This window comes from Dunckerocampus dactyliophorus, chromosome 9 (genome assembly GCF_027744805.1).
Source record: "Dunckerocampus dactyliophorus isolate RoL2022-P2 chromosome 9, RoL_Ddac_1.1, whole genome shotgun sequence".
Taxonomy (NCBI): domain Eukaryota; kingdom Metazoa; phylum Chordata; class Actinopteri; order Syngnathiformes; family Syngnathidae; genus Dunckerocampus; species Dunckerocampus dactyliophorus.
In genome coordinates, this window is record NC_072827.1 from 3,322,912 (window position 1) to 3,345,647 (window position 22,736).

Consider the following 22,736-nt stretch of genomic DNA (forward strand, 5'->3'; position numbering starts at 1 on the left):
TATTAGTACAGATCAGTGAACCACACTGAGTCATGTTTATGTGATCCATAAATCTGTTATTCGCTGTCGAGTTGTGCCCATTAAAAAAAAGTTCTCAATAGTCAACGTGTGTGAAGGTGTTTTATTTTAATTTTTGTGTCTCTCCTACGAGGCTATGGTTTTACAAAAGCATATTTGACAACATCAGACGATATTCAAATTAGACAATGCCGTCATTTAGCGACTTCTACGACAGCCAATTGCCACTTTTTTTACGGAAAATTTGGCAACATTGCCTGGGTCAAGACTGATTTTAATGTCAAGGTAACATTTGTGTGCATACGTGCGCGTGTATGAATGTGCTTCTCAATACTGACCCCTGCTGGGCGTCAACCATCATTTCATGCAACCTAGTTTGTTTTTTGTTTCTGCTACTAAATTGACATTATTTTTCTTAATAATATTGTGATTTAGTCCCTTGAAATTGCTGCCCTATATCTTGTTAGAAAACGTTTTTTCCCTTAATATTTTGACTTTATTCTTGTAAAATGACTGCTCCCCTTTTTTTTGTTTTGACATTTTCCAACGTATACATTTTTTTTTAATTGTGACTTTGTTTCCACAATATTGTGACTTTATTTTCGTAACATTGTAACTTTTTCCTCAACGTAATTTTTCAGAAATTGGAACTTTATTTGTTGTCTTTTTTGTTTCTCGGGATATTATGACCTTTTAAAAATGATGTCTATTTCTTGAACATTTCAACTTAATGCGATTAAAATTGTTATCTTTTCTTATATTACGTTATTCTTGTAAAATTGCAACTCTTTTTTGCTTTATGACAAATGTCTTCTTCATATAGACTACCAGTCCAGGGTGTACCCCGCCTGTCGCCCGAAGTCAGCTGGGATAGGCTCCAGCATGCCCCCGCGACCCTAATGAGGAAGAAGCGGCATAGAAAATGGATGGATGGATGGATGTTTAGACTTTATTGTAAAATGACTGTGCGCCCAGGGCGTCATTCAAGCCAGTACCGCCACTGATTGCGGTTAATTGGTTCCAGACCCGACCGTGATGAGTGAATGTTTGCCAAGTAGGATTCCCTACTGGATTATTTTGCTGAATAGAGAATCAAATCAAGCAAGATGTCATGCCTAACTGAAGTAGTGCTTTTCTTCAACTGGTTCAAGGACTGGCAGGATTGAACAGAGAGGCAGGCAAATGTTTGGACACCCCCGTCTTGCTCGTTGTACACACAAGTCATCATACTTGGACTTGTGAAGCTGGTGAAGAGATAAAAGACAATGTAACGTGTGTTTTATTTGACAGCAAGCTCCCATCCAACGCTCTAATCATGACGTCTCCGCTCTGCTCTTTTGTCCTGGTGCTGATCTTTTGTGTTCTCGAAACCAGCTCCAGGACGTCCTTTTACGCAGCCGAAGGATCAGACTTGACTCTTCCCTGCAAGCACACATATGCCCATGAGCAACTAGAGATCAGGTGGTTTGTGTTCAATAGAACGTATAAGTTAATAATGTTAACAGATGGCCAAGTTGTGCATGGACCACTGAAGGGGAGGGTCCGCTACACGTCTCCCAACCCCTTAAGCGGAGATGCTTCCATAACCATCAGCAACCTGCGTCTCTCAGACACGGGGACCTATGATTGTGATTTGTACGTTAATGGCAAAACACACACACAGAAAATTGACTTGAAAGTCACAAAGAAACCAAGCAAGCCAGAGTGTAGCGTGGAATGGGAGTTTGCAGAGGTTTATGGTGCGAGGCTCAAATGCAGATCCTCACATGACACCCTCCCACTGACGTACAGCTGGACAAAGATGGACGGAAACAAGATGTTGCCTCCTCAGGCCAATGTGGATGCCACAATGGGCCACTTGTTTGTAGACAGGATCACAGAGGACGACTGTGGAACATATCTCTGTACGGTGGAAAGTCTGGTTGGTACCCAACACTGTGACGTCCTACTTGAGCGTCCACCACCACCACCACCAGTCACGATCAAAAACGTTTAACCCACAGCGCCACCATCAGCCACAAGCGATGGAGTTATAGTTCCAGTCGTGGCCGTGACGTCCGTCGTGCTCGTGCTGGGTGTCGGTGCTCTCCTGCCGCCATCTGGTACTGGTGCAGAAGAAACAGTGTTAACCTAGTTTTTAATCAAACAGCGGAAGAGGTGCCTATGTCGTCAATGGAGGGAGGGGAACGGTCTCGACTGGCAACACTACCCAATAGTGTCACGTGTTGGCATCCTCACACTTCTGGCGATAGGTCTGTAAAGAAGCGATGGAAGAAAATATGAAATAATGGCCAAAGTTGTTTTTGATTTATTTAGGGTTTGTGTGTTGCTGGAAAGAGAGGACAATCCATCCGTCATCTCCTGTTCAGAGAGAATCTTGTATTTTTAACCATAACAATATGATGAACTACTTTGTAACGTTTAGCTGCTGAGCCCATTTGTAAACACTTTGGTCAACGTTGCTATTTTAAAAATTGTCTTCAAATAAAGATTTGATGTGTGGATATACTGTATATGAAGTTGTCTATAACTGATACTATTTTCTGTGTTGCCCTCCACGTTTGTATCCTGGACAGCAGACATCTTGGCGGGTAAAGATGACAACACGTGACACAAGTGTGGGGAATGAGTAGACGTGGTTTTGATATTGATAAGAACATCTATAGATTTTGTGATGGGAGTGGAAGGAACATTTATTTGATGAATGTACAGTATGTTCTGTAAAACTCCACAAAATTTATGGACAAAAATGTCATGTTCTGTCTGCCATGTATTGCAGTACACCTCTGAGCCACCCAGAGGACCTAATTAAGCCCACCTGTGTCTCATAACTGGCTTCTATTAGCTGCAGTCTGACAAGCTTCCAGTGCCAGATTGTTTCCTGAATGTCCAGAGTCCTCCAGCAACTCTAGCTACTTGGGTGTATTCTGCTTTCTGGTCATTTAAGTACTTCAATAAGTAAAACCCAATTCAATCTGCTAGTGTTGCATTTCTATTGGTTAATTATGTGAACTTAAATTTCAAGCTGGAAATCCATTGAATAATGATGCCATATTTGTTCATTTTTCTTCGATTAAAAATCAAAACACAGTCGGTCACTGAGGGGAATCAGGTAATGATTGGTGTTGCGTTTACTAAACTCTACTAAACTCGAGTTATTGGATGGATGACCTCTAGGGCGGGTGTCCAAAGTGTGGTCTGAGGGCCATTTGGCTTTCTTTTTTTTAAGAGGAACAAGTTCATCCAATGAGGAAAAAAATCTATTAGCAGACCTCTGCCAATTGCCATGGTTCCTCTCATGTATGCAAATATCACTGATGCATGCTGGCACCTGGCACTGGGGAAGGCAACCTGGTCCTAGTCAAACCACGATACACCAAAAGAAGTTATCCATGACCACATGCTCGTTCAGGAAGTGGTCCCCTGAGGCTGAGCAGGACCACTGACTGGGTTGCATTGCGGTGCATAGAAATGTCACCTGCACTACTGCATGGGTGATGTGCCAGTAAAGACTGTACGCTGCTTTACTAATAAGCCCTAAATAACATCAAAGACTTCTGAACCTGAAGATGTTAAAAGATGGTGGCACTTAAGCAGGTACTCACACTCACCCCCCACTCACACGACCCACAGTAACAGCAGCTCAAGTAAGTGCGGAGCTAAGGAGGCTGCGCCCCAGCAAAGCAGGTCCGGATGGAGTATCTCCTCGACTTCTGAAAGCCTGCGTGTGGGAGCTGGGCCCTCGACAGCGCATGTTCAACCTGAGCTTGGAGTTGGGGAGGGCACAGCTGTGGAAAACGTCCTACAAGGATAAAAATGACTGACAACTGGCAGGAGCACTCTTTCATTTTCAGCCAGGAGATGGTACAGGTGAAATGAAACGGGGTCCAGGTACCTGAAGACTGTAAACTATCCTGTCTGACTTATTTTTCAATTATGTCTGATTTGTCTTGCAGTTATTCTGTCTGACTTATTCAATACATTTGGAAACAATCTAATTTGTTGTGAGAGTCTTTGATTCCTTCTCATAACTGGAGATTAAAAAACACGCAAGGGTGGCAGGTTGTGGAGAAATTTCATCTCCAACACTATCCATGAACATGGCTCATAATGCTAGCATGCTAACGTTAACATATGCTAAAGTTAGATAGCATGTACCCGGAAGGCTAAATGTCCTGAATGAGTTGAGAATTTTGACTTTAGAAGTGTCTGAATGGGTTGAGAAATGTGGAAGTAGCTGGAACTCTTTAGCTCAAAGGCATTTTGGGAATTCGTAGCACGAATGTCTGAAAATGTTCTGTTTTAACAACCCGATAAAGACTGGCAAAACATAACCTTGGCATTGCTCTTACTAGATGTGTTACTTTTAATTGGAGCGGTTTTCGTTAAAAGGTATTTTTTGTGCAGCCTTGTAGTCTCCGCATTATTCGTATTACATGTCATCTTTTTCACCTCAAAGGCAACCGTGGCAGCTCCAAAGCTATCGTGGCGCTTTCTGATAGGACAGTTGCAGTTTTCATCATCAAATACGAAAGCTAGTCTTTGTGCTTTATGACATAAGCATCTTTTATGTCTTGTGACATAAAGTGATGCATACATAAAGTGACTGTAGACGTGTTTCATCTCAGAGAATCATCCAGCTGAGGTGTCCTCATCTTCTAGGAGGTGCAGGTGAAGTACACTTTTTATGCTAAATGCTTAAAAACAGCCAGGGGGGTGACATGGAGGCGTATTTTTCATTGGCCCTCAGTAAAATGGATTAATATGCAATTAAAAGCATTATTGGAGGCCCACATTAAGTGTTTAAACACTGCAATGCTCTCTGTGTCCGCATCAGGGAGACGTGTGCTTTTTTCCATCATAGATGAAGAGCTGCTGCGTGTGTTTATATCCAAGCAGACGCTGTAATAATTCTCATCAGATTAAAACACGTAAATGGTTCTCTCTGAAGGCGTAACGTGGCGACCATAACTCGGCTGCGGCATGGTTGCTATATTTAGCAAGTAGGGGTGCATTCAAAGTAAAAGTGTTTCTTGCATCTGCCGCGCAGGATCTCCACCTGTGATTGTGAAGCAGACACACTGGCAGCACCTGCCTTCCTGGTGCATGGGTGTCCAATGTGTGGCCCAGGGGCCATCATTGCAGAAATATAATGGATAAAATACATGTCACAATCGCCACTTCTGGCACTTTACAGAGTGAAATTGTTAGTGGTGTCTTTCTAGTTGTACACACAAGTCACACTTGGACTTGAAGACATGAAAGACAATGTAACGTGTGTTTACTTTACAGCAAGCTCCCGTCCAACGCTCCAATCATGAGGCCTGCGTTCTGCTCTTTTGTCCTGGTGCTGACCTTTTGCACTCTCAAAGCCAACTCCCAGACGTCCTATTACGCAGCTGTAGGATCAAACATCACTCTTCCCTGCAAGCATACATATCCCACTGACAATGGACACTACCAGATTACCTGGTTTGTCAAGGTGAATTCACAAGACTTCCGTATTACATTTTGGCATTGTGGTGTTTTTTACGAACCACTGAAGGGCAGGGTCCACCACATGCCTCACAGCTTTCAGACCTCACACTGCAAAGGCGACGCTTCCATAACCATCAGCAACCTGCGTCTCTCAGACACGGGGACCTACACATGCCTCTTGAGAAATTATGAAATAGGTGAGGAAAGGAAGATGAACCTGACAGTCATGGAGAAACCAATCGAGCCGGTTTGTGGTGTGGAAGGGGAGCCTGCAAAGGGTCATGGCGTGACACTCAAATGCGGATCCTCACATGACACACTCCAACTGACGTACAGCTGGACAAAGATGAGCGGAAACAAGATGTTGCCACCAAACGCCAGTGTGAATGCCACATTGGGTGACTTGTTTGTAGACAGGATCACAGAGGACAACTGTGGAAGATATCTCTGTACGGTGGAAAGTCTGGTTGCTACCCAACACTGTGACGTCCTACTTGAGTGTCCACCACCATCAGCCATGAGCGATGGAGTTCCAGTTCCAGTCGTGGCCGTGACGACCGTCGTGCTTGTGCTGGGTCTTGTCGGTGCTCTCGCCATCTGGTACTGGCGCAGAAGTGAAACAGTGGAGGAGGTGCCCATGTTGTCGATGGAGGGGGGAGACTTGGAAACACTTCCCGATAGTGTCACGTGTGAGCATCCTCACACTTCTGGCGATACTGCTGAAAATATGAAATAATGGAGCCAAATTTGTTGTTTTTGATTCATTTAGGATTTCTGTGTTGTGTATGACTACTTTTCTTCAATAAAAAATAAATGATAAAAACACAAAGCTGTCCAAAAGAGTGAGTGGAGACTCCTTTTACGGACTCCAGCTCTGACGAGTCAGTCACTCAAGGGAATCGGGTAGTGACTGACTCATTAAACAGGAACAATGTGCACATTCATCTTTACAAAATGCGAGTACATTACATGGAAATGTTTCACCGCTTTAGTTCATATTTGATTCATGACTCAGAGGTCAAATGTCACATTTTTAGGTTCAAGACTGCGTGTTTGGAAGATCAAAGAGACAGAAGTGACCTTGAGGTCACACCAACACACTTGCAATTCATAAAAATAAATCAAAAATAGATCTATTTGATGGATGACCTTCAGGTCTGGGGTGTCCAAAGTGCGGTCCAAAGGCCATTTGCATCCAGCGGCTGTGTTTTATTGGCCCATGGTCATTCTACAATTATAACAAAAGTAAAAACACACAAAAAATGGAAATCGCTGCAATTTTACAAGAATAAAGTCAAAATATAAAGTAAATGTTTCTGTATTCAAACAACAAAAAGAGGTGCAATTTTACAAGAATAAACCTCGCAGCGTGGTTGGCAGTTAGCCCCTCTTTGGCAGCCGACTAACCGGAGTAAACGGGGTGTCCATTGTGCGGCTCGGTAGCAATTTGCAGCCCGCAAAATTATTATTTATCAAGAAAACTGTGGCAAAATCAGCAATTTTACAAGAATATCGTAATATGAGAGAAAATAACGTACCTCATTTTAGTAGCATTAAGGTGAAATCAGAAAGAAAAAACTTTTCCTTTAAGCTGTAATGTTGTGACAAAACAGTAGTTTTAATTTGTGGAAAATGAGTCTGAATTGACTAGAATTATACAATAGAAGCAATGTAGACTTAAACAATGGCTGCACTCATACTTGAATTTTGCACAGACTGGTTGCGGCAAGAGCAGTAATGTTGCTCGTCGTGTGTGTCCGCGTCTTGCGCTCTAAAATGCACGCGCACACAACAGCTGTCGCCATGGCAACAAACAGACATGGCTGCAGGTGTGTTAGCCTAGAAAAAACACCAAGGTTGCTCTTTGAGGAAGGATAAGTCCACAGACTGCAATGTTTTGACACGCCACGAGGGGGCAGCACGTTCTTCCGTTGTGCTTGAGTTTAGATGAAGACAAGAAAGTGTGACTTTATCAAGAAGGACAGGGAGCTACGTTCAATCACATGTTAACTTAAAGGAACACAAGAGAATGGGCACTACTACAACAGTCTTTTTTGTGCGTTCATTTCAAAGATTTGAGAAGTTACTGTCATGAGTGAGTGTGCTGCTCTGCTGCCACCTAATGTTTGTTTTCCGTCACAGCACACTCAGCCATCAGAGGTGGAGCAAGCACACCTGCGTCCAATTAATGCTGGACTATTTAGACCAGGCAGTAACCTCACCTAGTTGCCAGAATGTCTTCTCCTGCAAGCCTGATTCCCTTGATTACCTGTTTGTTCTGTACCCCTGTCTTGATTCTGGTCTTACCTCGTGCCTACCGTGAGTAGTGGTTATTTTGCATGTTTTTTCCTGCTGTTGCAGTGGTTATTTCATACAGAGATTTTTGGTTACCTACTGTCAGTATTTTTTCCTATCTCCTTTTGATGATTGTGATTTTTTGTTTTACCCCTTTTTCCTGCTATCCACGTTGCAGTGTTTTTTGTTCGTGTTAGTTTTTCCCTTTTTCCCGTGACTTGAGCCGGTGATTTTGTGTTGTGTTTTTTCATGGACCTTGACTTTTCTGTTAGTTATACTGTTAATCAATACTTTTTGTTTAATTGAACATTTGTGGTGCTGTCTGCATTGGGATCCATCGCCAATACTCGCCACCTCGTGACCGCACGTTCTGGCCATACAAAATGGATTCCGCAGACTTGGACCATTTCCGATCAGCACTCACGCACCAGGGACAATTAGTCGGTGAACACGACAAATCCCTGAGGAAAATCATGGAGGCAATTAACACCTTGTCCTCTCATGTCACTGCCATGGGTCAGCATTTTGCACAAGTTTTTTCACCTGAACAATGTCAGGGCGCCGGGGCGTCTCCTGGTTTAGATCCGACTAACCCGCCGAGCATGCAGTATCTCGCCCACTCTTTGTTAGGAGCCGAATATTCCACACCCGCCTCGTTTCTCAGGGGAATCAGGTCGGTGTGAACGATTTTTGCACCAATGCTCCTTGGTATTCGACCAACAGCCTAACACCTATGCTACAGACTCAGCTAAGGTTGCATTTGTCATGAGTTTGCTCAATGATAGAGCTGCGGCATGGGCTATGACGGCTAGTAAAGCCAAACCCGCCATTCGCTCATCTTTTGCCTTATTTTTGACGGCGATACTTTAATACTTTTGATCACCCCGTGCGGGGTAAAGAGGCGAGTAGTCAACTTTTGGACTTAAAACAAAGGAACTGTTCCGTAGCTGATTCTTCTGTCACCTTCCGGGTGCTAGCAGCAGAAAGGCGCTACGGTGACACTGCCCTCCGCGGCATTTTTCGCAAGGCTCTCCAGACTCGCATCAAGGATGAGTTGTCAGTCAAGGATGACACTGCTACTCTAGAGGAACTAATCAACCTTGCAGTACGCCTGGATAACCGGCTACGAAAACGCGACCGAGAACACGCGGAGGAGAAAGGAGCCAACGTGACCCCGACGCCGTATAGACGCCGAACTACAACCCCATCTCCTTGGGCGGAGTGGAAGGAAAGTGCCGCAGCTGACAAACCCATGCAACTGGGGGGACGACACCTAACTGCGGCGGAAAGGGCGCGATGCTTCCGCCTACAGCTGTGCCTCTACTGTGGTGCCGCGGGACATCAGATCGCCGAATGTCCGGCAAGACCTCCTCGCCGCGCTCGATCCCCCCCATAACATCGTGAAGTCGAGTAGCAGCTGGGACAACTCCGGTCACGGTACTTCCAGAGACACAATCCCAGAACCTAAAGGTGAGCAAGGTAAACACCCAGGAGAACCACCATGCCACACATCAAAGACTTCAAGTAAACGGAACTATCATGGGGGGGGTGTTGTTGCATGTCCGTTTCAGCACTCATTGACTCAGGGGCTGATGATAGCTTCTTGGACTCAGTTTGTGGAGGAATGTCATTTTGCTAAGATTAAGCTGAGTTGCCCTAAGGAAGTCCTCTCCCTTGATGGGAAACTGCTGTCAATTGTGTCTTTCATAACCGAACCGTTAAGCCTACGACTCTCGGGTAACCATTATGAGTGGATTCAGTTTCATATAATTCCTTCGCAGGCAGCACCTGTGGTGCTCGGACTCACCTGGCTCAAATTACATAATCCTATCAATTGGAGAACTATGAGTATCAGTGACTGGGGAAACCATTGCTATACCAATTGTCTTTGATCAGCGGTACCCGAGAGTCAGTGAAAGAGTAGATCTTTCTAAAGTGCCCACAGCATATCACGACCTAGCCCAGGTGTTCAGTAAGGATAGAGCCCAGTGCTTACCGCCTCATCGCCCTTACGATTGTGAGATTGACCTTATGGCCAACGCCCCTTTACCTAGCGCCAGGCTATTTAACATCTCATTACCTGAGCACCAAGCTTTAAAGGACGATATCACTACTTTGTTGGCAGCAGGGCTCATCCGTCCCTCTTTGTCACCCCTGGGGCGGGATTTTTTTTTTTTTTGTAGAGACAAAGGACAAATCCCTTCGACCTTGTATCGACTATGGGGGCTTAATTCCATTACTGTTAGAAACAGCTATTCGCTCCTGCTTATGGACTCCGCTTTTTCCTCTCTTCATACAGCCAAAGTATTTACTAAGTTGGATCTTCAAAACGCGTATCACCTGGTTCGTATCAGGGAGGGGGGCGAGTGGAAAACGGCTTTCAATACAACCCTAGGCCATTTTGAGTATCTCGTAATGCCATTCGGCTTTAACCAATGCACCTGCAGTTTTCCAGAACCTCATAAATGATGTCCTCAGGGATATGCTTAACCGCTTCTGTTTTGTATACTTGGATGACATTCTCATTTTTTCTGACTCCATTCAGGAACATACACGGCACGTGCGACAAGTGTTGCAGCGACTTCTGGAGAACCTATTGTTCGTTAAAGCAGACAAATGTGACTTCCATGCTTCATCAGTGTCATTTTTAGGGTATATTGTGGAGAAGGGCCAACTGAGAGCCGACCCTGCCAAAATACAGGCCGTGGTCGATTGGCCATCTCCTACATCAAGGAATCATCTACAGAGGTTCCTAGGGTTTGCAAACTTTTACAGGCGATTTATTCTCAATTATAGTAGCAAGGCGGAACCTAAGCCGAGGCGGCATTCACCAACCTAAAATCACTATTCACTTCCGCACCTGTTCTCATGCATCCCAACCCCTCTACAGTCGAGGTGGATGCCTCAGATACAGGAGTGGGAGCGGTTCTGTCCCAGCGATCCCCAGTTGACCAGAAGCTGCACCCATGTGCGTTCTTCTCGCGTCGCCTCACAACATCTGAGGGTAATTATGACGTGGGTAATAGAGAGCTGCTGGCCATCGTTCTCACGCTGCAGGAGTGGAGACATTGGCTGGAGGGTGCTGCCCTCCCTTTCATCGTTGTCTCTGATCACAAAAACCTGGCATATATCCAATCTGCTAAAAGACTCAACTCACGCCAAGCCCGCTGGTCACTCTTCCTCACCAGATTTAATTTCTCAATCACTTACAGACCCGGATCCAGAAATATCAAACCGGACGCTCTATCCAGACTCTTTGACCCGGCTGAGGAGGAACCATCCGGAACCATCGTACCTGTAGCTCGAGTCCTTGGGGGGGTCTTCGTTGGGAGATCGAAGAAAAGGTCACCAAGGCAACATCTGACGGGGCCTGAGGGGTCTCAGAGAACAAGCTGTTTGTGCCACCGGAACTTCGATCGGAGGTCCTGCAATGGAGTCATACTGCCAAGGTAGCCTGTCATCCGGGAGTACACCGCACTCAATTTTTGGAGGCCCAGAGGTTCTGGTGGCCAACAATGACTGCAGGCGTAAAGGAATTTGTCTCCGCCTGCCTGCAGGCCTATTCCAACCACTGCCTGTCCCCTCCCGCCTCTGGTCTCACATTTCACTGGATTTCATCAGTGGTTTACCCCCATCTCAAGGAAAGACTGTTATTCTGAATATAGTGGACAGATTTTCCGCATGGGCCTCCTACCTTCCATGAGTGGAATATGCCCATAATTCACTCCCCAGCTCGGCTACAGGTTTGTTACCATTCAAGGCCGCTTACGGTTACCAACCTCCTATGTTCCCATCACAGGAAGCAGAAGTCTCCATACCGGCAGTTCTGGTTCATTTGCGGAGAGCTCGTCGAGTCTGGAGGGAGACGAGTGCAGCCCTTACCAGAACAGCAGCACGCAATCAACGGATGGCTAACCGCCACAGGATTCCTGCACCTGCATACCAGCCGGGTCAAGAGGTATGGTTCATCACGCGACCTTTCCTTGGCAGGAACCAACAGGAAATTGGCACCAAGGTTCGTGGGACCATTCACTGGACTCATCAGTCTTCTGTCAAACTCCCATCATCCATGAAAGTACACCCGGTATTCCATGTATCACGTCTCAAACCAGTTGTCTCCAGTCCGCTGTGCCCTCCGGCTGAGACTCCTCCCCCGCCGCGTATGATCGATGGCCTGCCGGCGTATACGGTGAGAGCTATTTTAGATGCCAGAAGAAGGGGTAGGGGGGTGCAGTATTTGGTTGACTGGGAGGGGTATGGGCCAGAAGAGCGCTCTTGGGTAGCCCGCTCCTGTATCTTGGATCCATCACTTTTAAGCGATTTCCACTCGCTCCACCCCGACAAGCCAGGTAAGCCGCCAGGGATCGCCTTATAAGAGGGGGGGGATAATGTCGTGAGTGTGCTGCTCTGCTGCCACCTAATGTTTGTTTTCCGTCACAGCACACTCAGCCATCAGAGGTGGAGCAAGCACACCTGCGTCCAATTAATGCTTGACTATTTAGACCAGGCAGCAACCTCACCTAGTTGCCCTAATGTCTTCTCCTGCAAGCCTGATTCCCTTGATTACCTGTTTGTTCTGTACCGCTGTCTTGATTCTGGCCTTACCTCGTGACGACCGTGAGTAGTGGTTATTTTGCATGTTTTTTCCTGCCGTTGCGGTTACTTCATACAGAGATTTTTGGTTACCTACTGTCAGTATTTTTTCTTGTCTCCTTTTGATGATAGTGATTTTTTTGTTCTACCCCTTTTTCCTGCTATCCACGTTGCAGTGTTTTTTGTTAGTGTTAGTTTTTCCCGTGACTTGAGCCGGTGATTTTGTGTTTGTTTTTTCATGGACCTTGACTTTTCTGTTAGTTATACTGTTAATAAATACTTTTTGTTTAATTGAACATTTGTGGTGCTGTCTGCATTGGGATCCATCACCAATACTCGCCACCTCGTGACAGTTACAACATAATGTTTTTTTTATTTTTCTTATATCACAGTGGATAAATTCTAAGACCTCTTTTCTTGGTTCCATAAATTATTTTAAGTTTATTTTCGCCACTGAAAATATACAAAAAAGCATTTGCTAGCAAGATATGTTTGGATGGATGGTATTTCTCCGTTGAGGAAAAAAAATAGCTGAATTAATGCATTATTGCAGTCTGCTTATGGTTGTTTCCATTCAAATAGCACTGCATTTTATGTGTTTAATTGTTTTTATTCATGTATGACGTTTCCGGGTAAGTTTTTACGTAAGCTCTTCCGCCCTTCGTAGTTCAGTCATTGGTTCTAGTTGGATCTTTTTCAGTGACAGACATCAGACAAGCAGCAGCAACGCTGCCATTCACATGTGAGAGATTCATGACGAAATGTAGTCAGATCTTTGCGAGTAAAACCATTATTATTCGTGACCGTGTTCTAATAAATTATTCTCGAGGTCAAGGTTGCGGGCGCAGTGTAATGTTCAATTCGTCCAGCAGAGGTCGACAGAGCTACGAACAACAATTACGTCTGTTCTGGCCGCATGGTGGTCTAGTGGTTAGCACGTTGGCCAATACAGGAACAGCCTGGAGATCGGGAAGACCTAGGTTCGATTCTCCCCTGGGCATTTCTGTGTGGAGTTTGCATGTTCTCCCCGTGTGTGCGTGGGTTTTCTCCGGGCACTCCGGCTTCCTCCCACATTCCCAAACATGCAGGTGAGGTGAGGTTAATTGGCGACTCTAAATTGTCCATAGGTGTGAGTGTGAAAGGTTGTTTGTCTATATGTGCCCTGCGATTGGCTGGCGACCAGTCCAGGGTGTACCCCGCCTGTCGCCCGAAGTCAGCTGGGATAGGCTCCAGCATGCCCCTGCGACCCAAATGAGGAAGAAGCGGTATAGAAGATGGATGGATGGACGTCTGTTCAGTCACATAACAACACACATAACAACCTGGGGATGCAATGAGGGAAAATGTTCATGTTAGCTAGCTGTTTAGCTGAAGATCACATTGCCTGCAACAAAATGTAGTCAGGACGGCATAGTAAAAGGATGACCACATATTGTGAGAATTAAAGATGAGGAAAAGAACCACCAAGACAAAAGTGAAGAAAATTGCAAAGGCTCACAAGATGGCATTGAATCCGTCCGGTTCAGTCCATTCTTCTTACAATCATTCTAGAAAATCAAGCTCTTCATGTTCATCAACAAGCTCTAGAGTGAACTTAGAAGCAGCAAAAACCCATGCCAAAGCAGAGGCAGTTAGAACCAGACTGGCCTTTGCAGAAAAGGAGAGTGAACTCAAAATTAAGCAAGCCAAGCTCCAAGCCAGAATTGACTACATTAATCAACAGCGAGAAGCTGAAGTGGCCCATGCAGAAGCCACTGCATTAGAGACTGCTGCTGCACGTATGGAGACTTCTAATTAACAGAGCTGGACCTTTAGAACCTCCAAGACACTACATCAAAGACAAGTGCTGACTACGTTACGCAGCATGCTCAGCTTCACGGGAAAGAAGCTCCTAAAGAAGAAAATGATGTTTTTTTACACCTTACTTCTAGGGACTGCAGTGCTCACAGTGTACCACTTGCTGTCAGTAGGAGGTCAGTGTACCAACAGAGGGACACACAGCGTCACACAGATGCACGACGACAGGGAAACTACGACCAGCAGACAAGTGTTCTACCCATCAAACAATCAAGACATTACAAGAGCTGATCTTGCCAAATTTCTTTCTAAAAGTCAGTTGATTTCTTCAGAATTTGATTTACCTAAACACTTCCAAGTTTGGAGGGAAACCTTCAACACTATACAACACCTAGACCTGTCCGCCAGCGAAGAGATGGACTTGTTCATCAAATAGTTGGGCAAGATTTAAAGTTAGCAGGCCTTCAGAATTAGGTCTGTAAAGGTTAAACAACCCTCCTTCGGTCTTAAAACAATTTGGGAGAGACTGAACAAATCATACGGATCCCCGGAGGTGATAAGAAGCTCTGTTCAATAAAATAGGTCTTCCCCAAAATTCACAACAGAGACAAACATAAACTTCAAGAGATGGCAGATCTACTAACAGAACTGGATGTGGCAAGAGAACACGGGTATCTGTAGGGGCTAGCTTATCTTGACTCAGCACGAGAACTGCAGCCCATCATTGAGAAGCTGTCTCTCTATCTCCAAGACCACTGGTTGTCTCAAGAGTTGAAATATAAGAGCATTGTCACCCTTCCACCTTTCCACCATTCAGGTTTTTCAAAGAGTTCAAGAGTTCAGACAGAGGCTGAATAGAAAAATGATCCCAGCTTCAACCTGCACACGCTCCCCACCCCCACTAACATTACAGAGAAATTGAGTTTTGTAAAGCCTGCCGCTGTACATAAAACCAACATATCAACAAACACAGTGGCCAAAACAGAAGACTCTGACAAACTGTCTCATGCATAACAAACCTCACTCACTGATGAGATGCGGAGGCTTCAGAAGGATGGGTTTGGATGACAGGAAAAGGTTCATGCTTTCGCTGTTGTGTTTCCACCACTCACCAAGCTAAACACCGTGACATACCCATTAAATGTGCTGAATGTGACAGTGATAAACACCTTGCTGCTCTGCATCCTGGTCCTGCTGCATCATTAAAGCCAGTCCTCCCCCCGTCATCAGACAACGGCAGGGATGCAGATGACACTGAACAACCAGACGTCACATCAAGGTATATTCTCCTAGATTTACAAATTGTTTCCTCTTTGCTAGATAACTTTTAACTAATTAACATAACGTCCGTGAACAGCACCATGGCCCTCATGACGCACCATTTGCATAAAGGATTGACCTTGGATGGGTCATCATAGGAGATGTGTGCATAGGTGGTTCCCATAAAAACACAGTGAGTACCATAAAGACATGCATTCCTGACAATAGAAGGCCAACATGCCGAAAGCCCTGTGATGATCAGATACCGTAAATTACGGTGTATAAACCGCACCCGTGTATTAACCGCACCTCTATTTTCAGGCTCGTCGCATGGGAAATTTTTTTTTTTACTTAATAAATGCTTGCCAACTCTTTCATCTCAAATCAACATGCGTAAAGGTACTAAGCAATTTCAAGAAGAAGAAGGAAGGAGAAATCTGCCGTCCATCAATTCATCTGCAATGGAATTCATGTCAGAAAAGTACTGTAAGAAAAACTTGCCGATGATGTCCGCTCTCCAACGCCGGATGACTGACTTGTCCACACTGTGCTGCCGTCCTGCATTTTAAATCACAATAGAGAGAAGAATGTTTTTTCTTGACTAACCGTCACAAAATCTTGTGAGATTAAAACGTGACATAATGTTCTCATTCAGAAAAAAACTCTCTTGTGGGCACCTGGCCTGGCTTGATAATAAGTTAATTAATCACCAGGGATGTCCCGAGCCTCATTTTTTGGCCTCCGATCCAATCTGATTTCTTTTTATAGTCTTGCCAATTAGTGTTGTGATGTTCACGAACAAACCGGTTCTTTTGAACGGCTCGCAGCTGGGAACTGTTCTCCTGCCCCTGTTCACCTGAGTGCGACATTTAAAAAAAAACTAAAAAACACAGAAACACATAAATGCCTAAAAGCTGTTTTCTGTTTTGCACAGAAATTCATTGTAGCCTGCTTTGTTTTGAAGGAAGGCAGAAGTTACGTGGCTTTTGAGCGCCATTAAGGAATACTGTAAATGAATCTTGGGTTCACGGAGGACGAGGAGGAAGAGTAATAATAGCTGGCAGGAGCAATATGTTTTCACAAGGATACAAAAACACTACAGCTGAACGGCGCCAAGACACATAGGCACAGCCAGAGGAGTGAAATACATATGAGTCACTTAATCATTTCTTGTGTCCAACCTAGTAGATTGATCATTAAAATTCAAACAAAATTTGAACTTTGAGAATGTTTAAACAAGAGAGAAATGTGAGGAAATGTTAAAGGGATAGGTTGGAGTTTTTGACATGAAGTTGTATGACATCCCTATCAGTAGTGTACTATATCAACAGAGACTTACCACTGGTTGACATTCCTGTTGTCAGCATGCCAATTGCACGCTCCCTCAAATCTTGCGACATCTGTGGCATTGTGCTGTGTGATAAAACTGCACATTTCAGAGTGGCCTTTTATTGTGGGCAGTCTAAGGCACCCGTGTGCACTCATCATGGTGTCTAATCAGCATTTTGATAAGGCACACCTGTGAGGTGGGATGGATTATTTTAGCAAAAGAAAAGCGCTAACTATCACCGATTTGGACAGGTTTGTCAACAATATTTGAGAGAAATGGTGATATTGTGTATGTGGAAAATGTTTTAGATCTTCATCTCATCTCTCAAAATGGGAGCAAAAGAAAAAGTGTTGCGTTTATATTTTTGTTGAGTGTATGACAACATATTTATCACAATTTTTTTTCAAATAACGTAATTTATAAATATATATTTTTTACAAATATATTTTAAACATAATTTTAAAAAATACTTATTTTAATAATTAATTACGTGATTATAATTTCAATAATATATTTGTGCATATATATTACAACAAACAGTTTTTATCATAAAAAAAACATGATGTCATAATATATTTTATTACAGGCTCCATCACTAGTGTTACGTTCCAGAGATGATTTGGACCCCAGATGCAGAGGCGGAGAGCTTGGAGTTCAATTAGATTCTTTTAATGGCACAGCGTGAAAAATCCAAGAACAAAAGGCGATGGTGTAAAGCACAAAGTAGAACTGAGAGAGACACCATGAAAAAACTTAAAACCTAACAAGGAAGAGCAGGAGAACAGGGAAAAGGCTGGGCTGAAACTAAGACAAAATAACACGAGTAGAAAAATGTAGTCCACAGGTAAAGTACAAGTCCACATGCGCGTAGCGAGTAGGAGCTTGGACAAAGAACCAGCGTCCACCAGCTGTAGGCAGTCAGCTTAAGTAGAGGAAGTAATTAGCCACAGGGGTGCCCAGCCTTCCCGTCTCCAGCCCGCTCCTGGGTGACTGCAAAACACAGAGAAAACAGGCCAGGAGAAGGCAGGGACAGCAAACAACCTGAGTAGGCCACGAAGGCCAGGTGCGAACGTGACAGTACTCCCCCCTTTAATGGGCGCCACCCGGCGTCTTACCTGGCTTCTCCGAAAACCGTTTGTAAAAGTCTGAAAGAAGGGTGGGGTCGAGAATGAGCAACTGGGAAACCCATGAGCAGTCCTTAGGGCCATACCCCTCCCAATCCACCAAATACTGGAAACCCCTGCCCCTTCTTCTCACGTCCAAAATGGCCTTGACTGAAAATGCTGGGTGGCCGTCAACCAGCCTGGGGGGAGGAGGAGGCACCTCCGGAGGGCTGAGGTTGCAGGAGGTGACGGGCTTGAGGAGGGAAACGTGGAAAACTGGGTGTATCCGGAGGGATTCTGGCAGCTGGAGCTGAACCGCGGAGGGGTTCAGGACACGTTCCACGGAATAAGGGCCAATGAACCTGGGTTGGAGTTTCTTGGAATCAAAATGAAAAGGTAAGTCGCGGGATGATAGCCACACCCTTTGTCCCGGTTTGTACTGAGGGGCGGCCGTGCGGTGGCGGTTGGCGAGACGCTGATTGCGCTTCGAGGTCCGGGCGAGAGCCGCCCGTGTGTTGTGCCAGGCCCGGCGGGCACGGCGAAGGTGGGCAGCCACCGAGGGGACTGCTACCTCCGACTCGAGAAAAGGAAAGGCCGGGGGTTGGTACCCATAGGCGACGTGGAACGGGGAGAGGCCAGAGGCGGAGCTGACGAGGGTGTTACGTGCATACTCGATCCAAGGTAGCTGTTGGTGGCAAACGCAGCGGATGGCTGCCTCCAGGTCCTGGTTGGCTCGCTCGGTCTGGCCGTTGATGTCCTCTACTTTAAAATAGAGGACAGGCTGGGTGAGGCTCCGAGGCATTTGCAGAAGGCCTCCCAAACAGCTGAGGTGAATTGTGGGCCCCTGTCCGAAACCAAGTCCAGGGGGATCCCATGGAGCTGGAAGGCATGGGAGGCAAGTAGATCAGCAGTCTCAAGAGCCGAGGGGAGCTTGGGAAGTGCGATAAAATGAGCCATCTTTGAGAACCGGTCGACTGTAGTGAGAATAGTTGTGTTGCCATTGGATGGTGGTAGTCCTGTAACAAAGTCCAGTGCTATGTGGGACCATGGGCGGGAGGGAATGGGGAGTGGGCGCAGGAGACCTGCTGGAGCCTTGTGAGTGGGTTTGTTGCGTGTGCAGATCGGGCAGGTGGCCACGAACCTCTGGACGTCCGCTTGGAAAGAAGGCCACCAGAACCGCTGTGATAGGAGGAAGGCGGTGTGGGGAAACTCCGGGATGACACGCCACTCTGGATTCATGCGCCCACCTAAGGACCTCAGAGCGGAGTTCCGGGACCACGAACAGCCGATTCGCCAGACATCCCTCCGGGACGGAGACCTCCTTTACCGCGTCGGCCACCCACCTCTCGATATCCCATTGAAGAGCGCCCAGGATCCAGGACTGGGGCAAGATGAATTCCTTGTGGGCCTCTTCCGGGATGGGTGAGTGTAGTCGGGATAGGGCGTCCGGCTTGCCGTTTTGGGACCCCGGGCGGTAGGTCAGGGAAAAGTTGAACTAGGTGAGGAACAGGGCCCAACGTGCCTGTCGGGGGTTGAGGCGTTGGGCAGAGCGGAGGTAGGACAGGTTCTTATGATCAGTGTGAATGATGAATGGCAGTTCCGAGCCCTCAAGCCAGTGCCTCCACTCTTGCAGCGCTAGGATGACGGCCAATAACTCTCTGTTGCCAATGTCATAGTTCCGTTCGGCAGAAGTCAGGCGACGAGAGAAGAAGGCACAGGGGTGTAACTTCTGGTCGTTGTTAGATCGTTGGGAGAGGACAGCCCCTACGCCTGTGTTGGAAGCGTCAACCTCAACGACAAATTGAAAAGATGGGTTAGGATGAGTGAGGACTGGGGCAGTAGTAAATACAGACTTGAGTTTTTTAAAAGCTGAGTCAGCCTCTGGGGTCCATACGAAGGGAACCTTAACAGATGTAAGCTTCGTCAAGGGCTCCGCAACCTGACTAAAGTTCCTAATGAACCGACGATAGAAATTGGCGAAGCCCAGGAACCTTTGAAGAAACTTCCTTGATGTAGGAGCGGGCCAGTCGACCACAGCCTGTATCTTGGCTGGGTCGGAACTAAGCTGACCCTGCTCCACGATGAACCCCAAAAAGGAAACAGAGGAGGAGTGGAATGAGCACTTCTCGGCCTTAACAAACAGCCTGTTTTCAAGTAGCTGTTGCAGGACTAATCTGACGTGTTGGATGTGTTCTTTGACAGAGGAGGAAAAAATCAAAATGTCATCCAAGTAAACGAAAATAAAACGGCCGAGCATGTCCCGCAGGACGTCATTAATGAGACTCTGGAAAACTGCCGGGGCGTTGGTGAGCCCGAAAAGCACGACAAGATACTCTAAGTGTCCGAGAGGGGTATTGAATGCGGTTTTCCACTCATCACCCTCTCGGACACGAACCAGATGATAGGCGGAGCGGAGCTTAGTAAAGATCTTAGAAGCGTGAAGGGACTTGAAGGCGGAGTCCATGAGCGGTAAGGGATATTTATTTTTTACCGTGTAATCGTTGAGAGCACGGTAATTGACACAAGGACGGAGGGATTTATCTGTTTTCTCAACGAAAAAAAATCCAGCTGCTAACGGAGACGTGGAGCGGCGAATGAGGCCGGCAGCGAGGGAAGTGGATATGTATTGTTCAAGCGCCTCCCTCTCAGGTTTGGAAACATTGTATAACCGTGAAGACGGAAACGGAGCACCGAGAAGAAGGTCGATAGTGCAATCATATGGACGGTGAGGTGGGAGTGACTGGGCTTTCTCAGTACTGAACACCTCCTGGAGGTCGTGGTAGGCAGAAGGTACGGAGGAGAGGTCAATTCTTTCCGGGGGAACTATGTGAGGAGACGGAGTGCATGGAGAAGCGGATTTAAGGCAGTGGGTATGACAAAAAACACTCCAGTTAACAAGAGTGGATCTAGTCCAATCAATGTGAGGATTGTGTTTTAGCAGCCAGGTAAGCCTAAGCACAATGGGTGCAGCACGGGAAGGAATGACCAGGAAATGTATCGACTCACAGTGGTTACCAGACAAACGGAGCAAAAGCGGAATAGTTTGATGTGTGACGGTTGCTAGGTGACGCCCATCAAGAGAACACACAGCCTTAGACTCAGGAAGCTTTACCACAGGAATGTGAAATTGTTTGACAAAAACTGCATCGACAAAACTATTGTCTGCCCCGGAGTCGATTAAAGTCTTAATATCTACTTGTTTGGAAGACCAGGAGAGTGTACCTGGAGTTGTAGTCTTCCCGCCGGGTCAAACGATGACGTCATTCCGGAGGGCGTGCCCGTGGGAGCGCGCGGAGGACTGGAGCGTGAGGCTTGGGAGCGTGGGCTGTCGGGGCGGACGGGACAGCGGGAGATGGGATGACCTGCCTGGCCGCAGTAGATGCACAGATGCAGTTGCTTGCGTCGATTCCTCTCTGCAGGAGTGAGTCGACTCCCTCCCAGCTGCATTGGTTCGTCTAGTTTCGGCGTCGGGGAAAACTCTGTGTATGCTGGCGGCCGAGGTGGAGTGGGTGGAGACCCGAGATTGCCATAGCTGCCGCTGGGAATGGTGCGCTCCTTGTCCACTTTGCGGTCCTTGAGGCGCCTCTCAATGCGAATGGCTAAGGCTATGAGGTCGTCGAGGTGAGTGGGCGACTCCAGCGGAACCATTTGGTCCTTGATGGGGTCGGAGAGCCCCATGAAGAAGGTGTGCAGCAGGGCCGAGGCGCGCGGAACTCAATGGCGTAGTCAGCAGCGCAGCGGCGTCCCTGACACAGCCGCAGAAGGGAGCGCGCCGCGTCACGACCCGGAGGAGAACGCTGGAACACTTGCTCCATGGCCTTGGCGAAAGCGGAATAGGAGGAACAGAGAGGTGATTGGCGGCTCCATTCCGCCGTGGCCCACGCTCCGGCTCTTCCAGTCAAGTGGGACAAGACAAAAGCAACTCCTGCCCGCTCGGAGCGGAAGGCTGCTGCCTGGAGTTCAAATTGAAGCTCACATTGGGTGAGGAAAGGTCGTACCTCGCCGGAGTCACCGGAGAACCTTTCGGGCTTGGATAGGATTGGGCCCAAGGCAGGTGAGTTGTCGTCCGATGTGGGTGGTGGGTCCGTGGGAGTGTCATGACTTGCTGGAAGCGCGGTTGAAGTGGTGTGGTGCTGCAAAGCCGATAACAGCGCGCCGAGCTGTGCTTCGAGTCCCTGCATGCGTGCGTCCTGACAGTCGGCAAGGCTTTTGACGCACGCACACAAAGCGCTCAATTGTTCCTCCTGTTTACCCAGGCGTTGCGCCTGGTGGCGTAACGCCAACTTAATGGGCTCAGGCTCCGCGGGGTCCATAGCTTGGCTGTTTTTTTCTGTTACGTTCCAGAGATGATTTGGACCCCTGATGAAGAGGCGGAGAACTTGGAGTTCAATTTGAGTCTTTTAATGGCACAGCGTGAAAACTCCAAGAACAAAAGGCGATGGTGTAAAGCACAAAGTAGAACTGAGAGAGACACCATGAAAAAACTTAACCTAACAAGGAAGAGCAGGAGAACAGGGAAAAGGCTGGGCTGAAACTAAGACAAAATAACACAAGTAGAAAAAGGTAGTCCACAGGTAAAGTACAAGTCCACATGCGCGTAGCAAGTAGGAGCTTGGACAAAGAACCAGAGTCCTCCAGCTGTAGGCAGACAGCTTAAGTAGAGGAAGTAATTAGCCACAGGGGTGCCCAGCCTTCCCGTCTCCAGCCCGCTCCTGGGTGACTGCAAAACACAGAGAAAACAGGCCAGGAGAAGGCAGGGACAGCAAACAACCTGAGTAGGCCACGAAGGCCAGGTGCGAACGTGACAACAAGTTGCCTTTCTTTCGCTTGGAATGTTTGGCATGGCACTTTCTCCACTCTAA

General features: G+C 46.7%; 1 protein-coding gene across 1 annotated transcript; it reads left to right on the top strand.

The window, feature by feature from the left end:
* The first annotated feature begins 4,598 nt into the window (after window positions 1–4,598).
* Window positions 4,599–6,299, top strand: LOC129187845 (coxsackievirus and adenovirus receptor homolog). The gene is made up of 2 exons (XM_054787589.1): window positions 4,599–4,689; window positions 5,311–6,299. Exon 2 carries the CDS (start codon window positions 5,336–5,338, stop codon window positions 6,230–6,232), a length of 897 nt encoding a protein of 298 aa, XP_054643564.1. The 5' UTR covers window positions 4,599–4,689; window positions 5,311–5,335; the 3' UTR covers window positions 6,233–6,299.
* Window positions 6,300–22,736: the final 16,437 nt, after the last annotated feature.

What these genes read in the sequence shown, in the direction of transcription:
- LOC129187845 (XM_054787589.1), top strand. Translation starts at nt 5,336, where the DNA reads ATGAGGCCTGCGTTCTGCTCTTTTGTCCTGGTGCTGACCTTTTGCACT.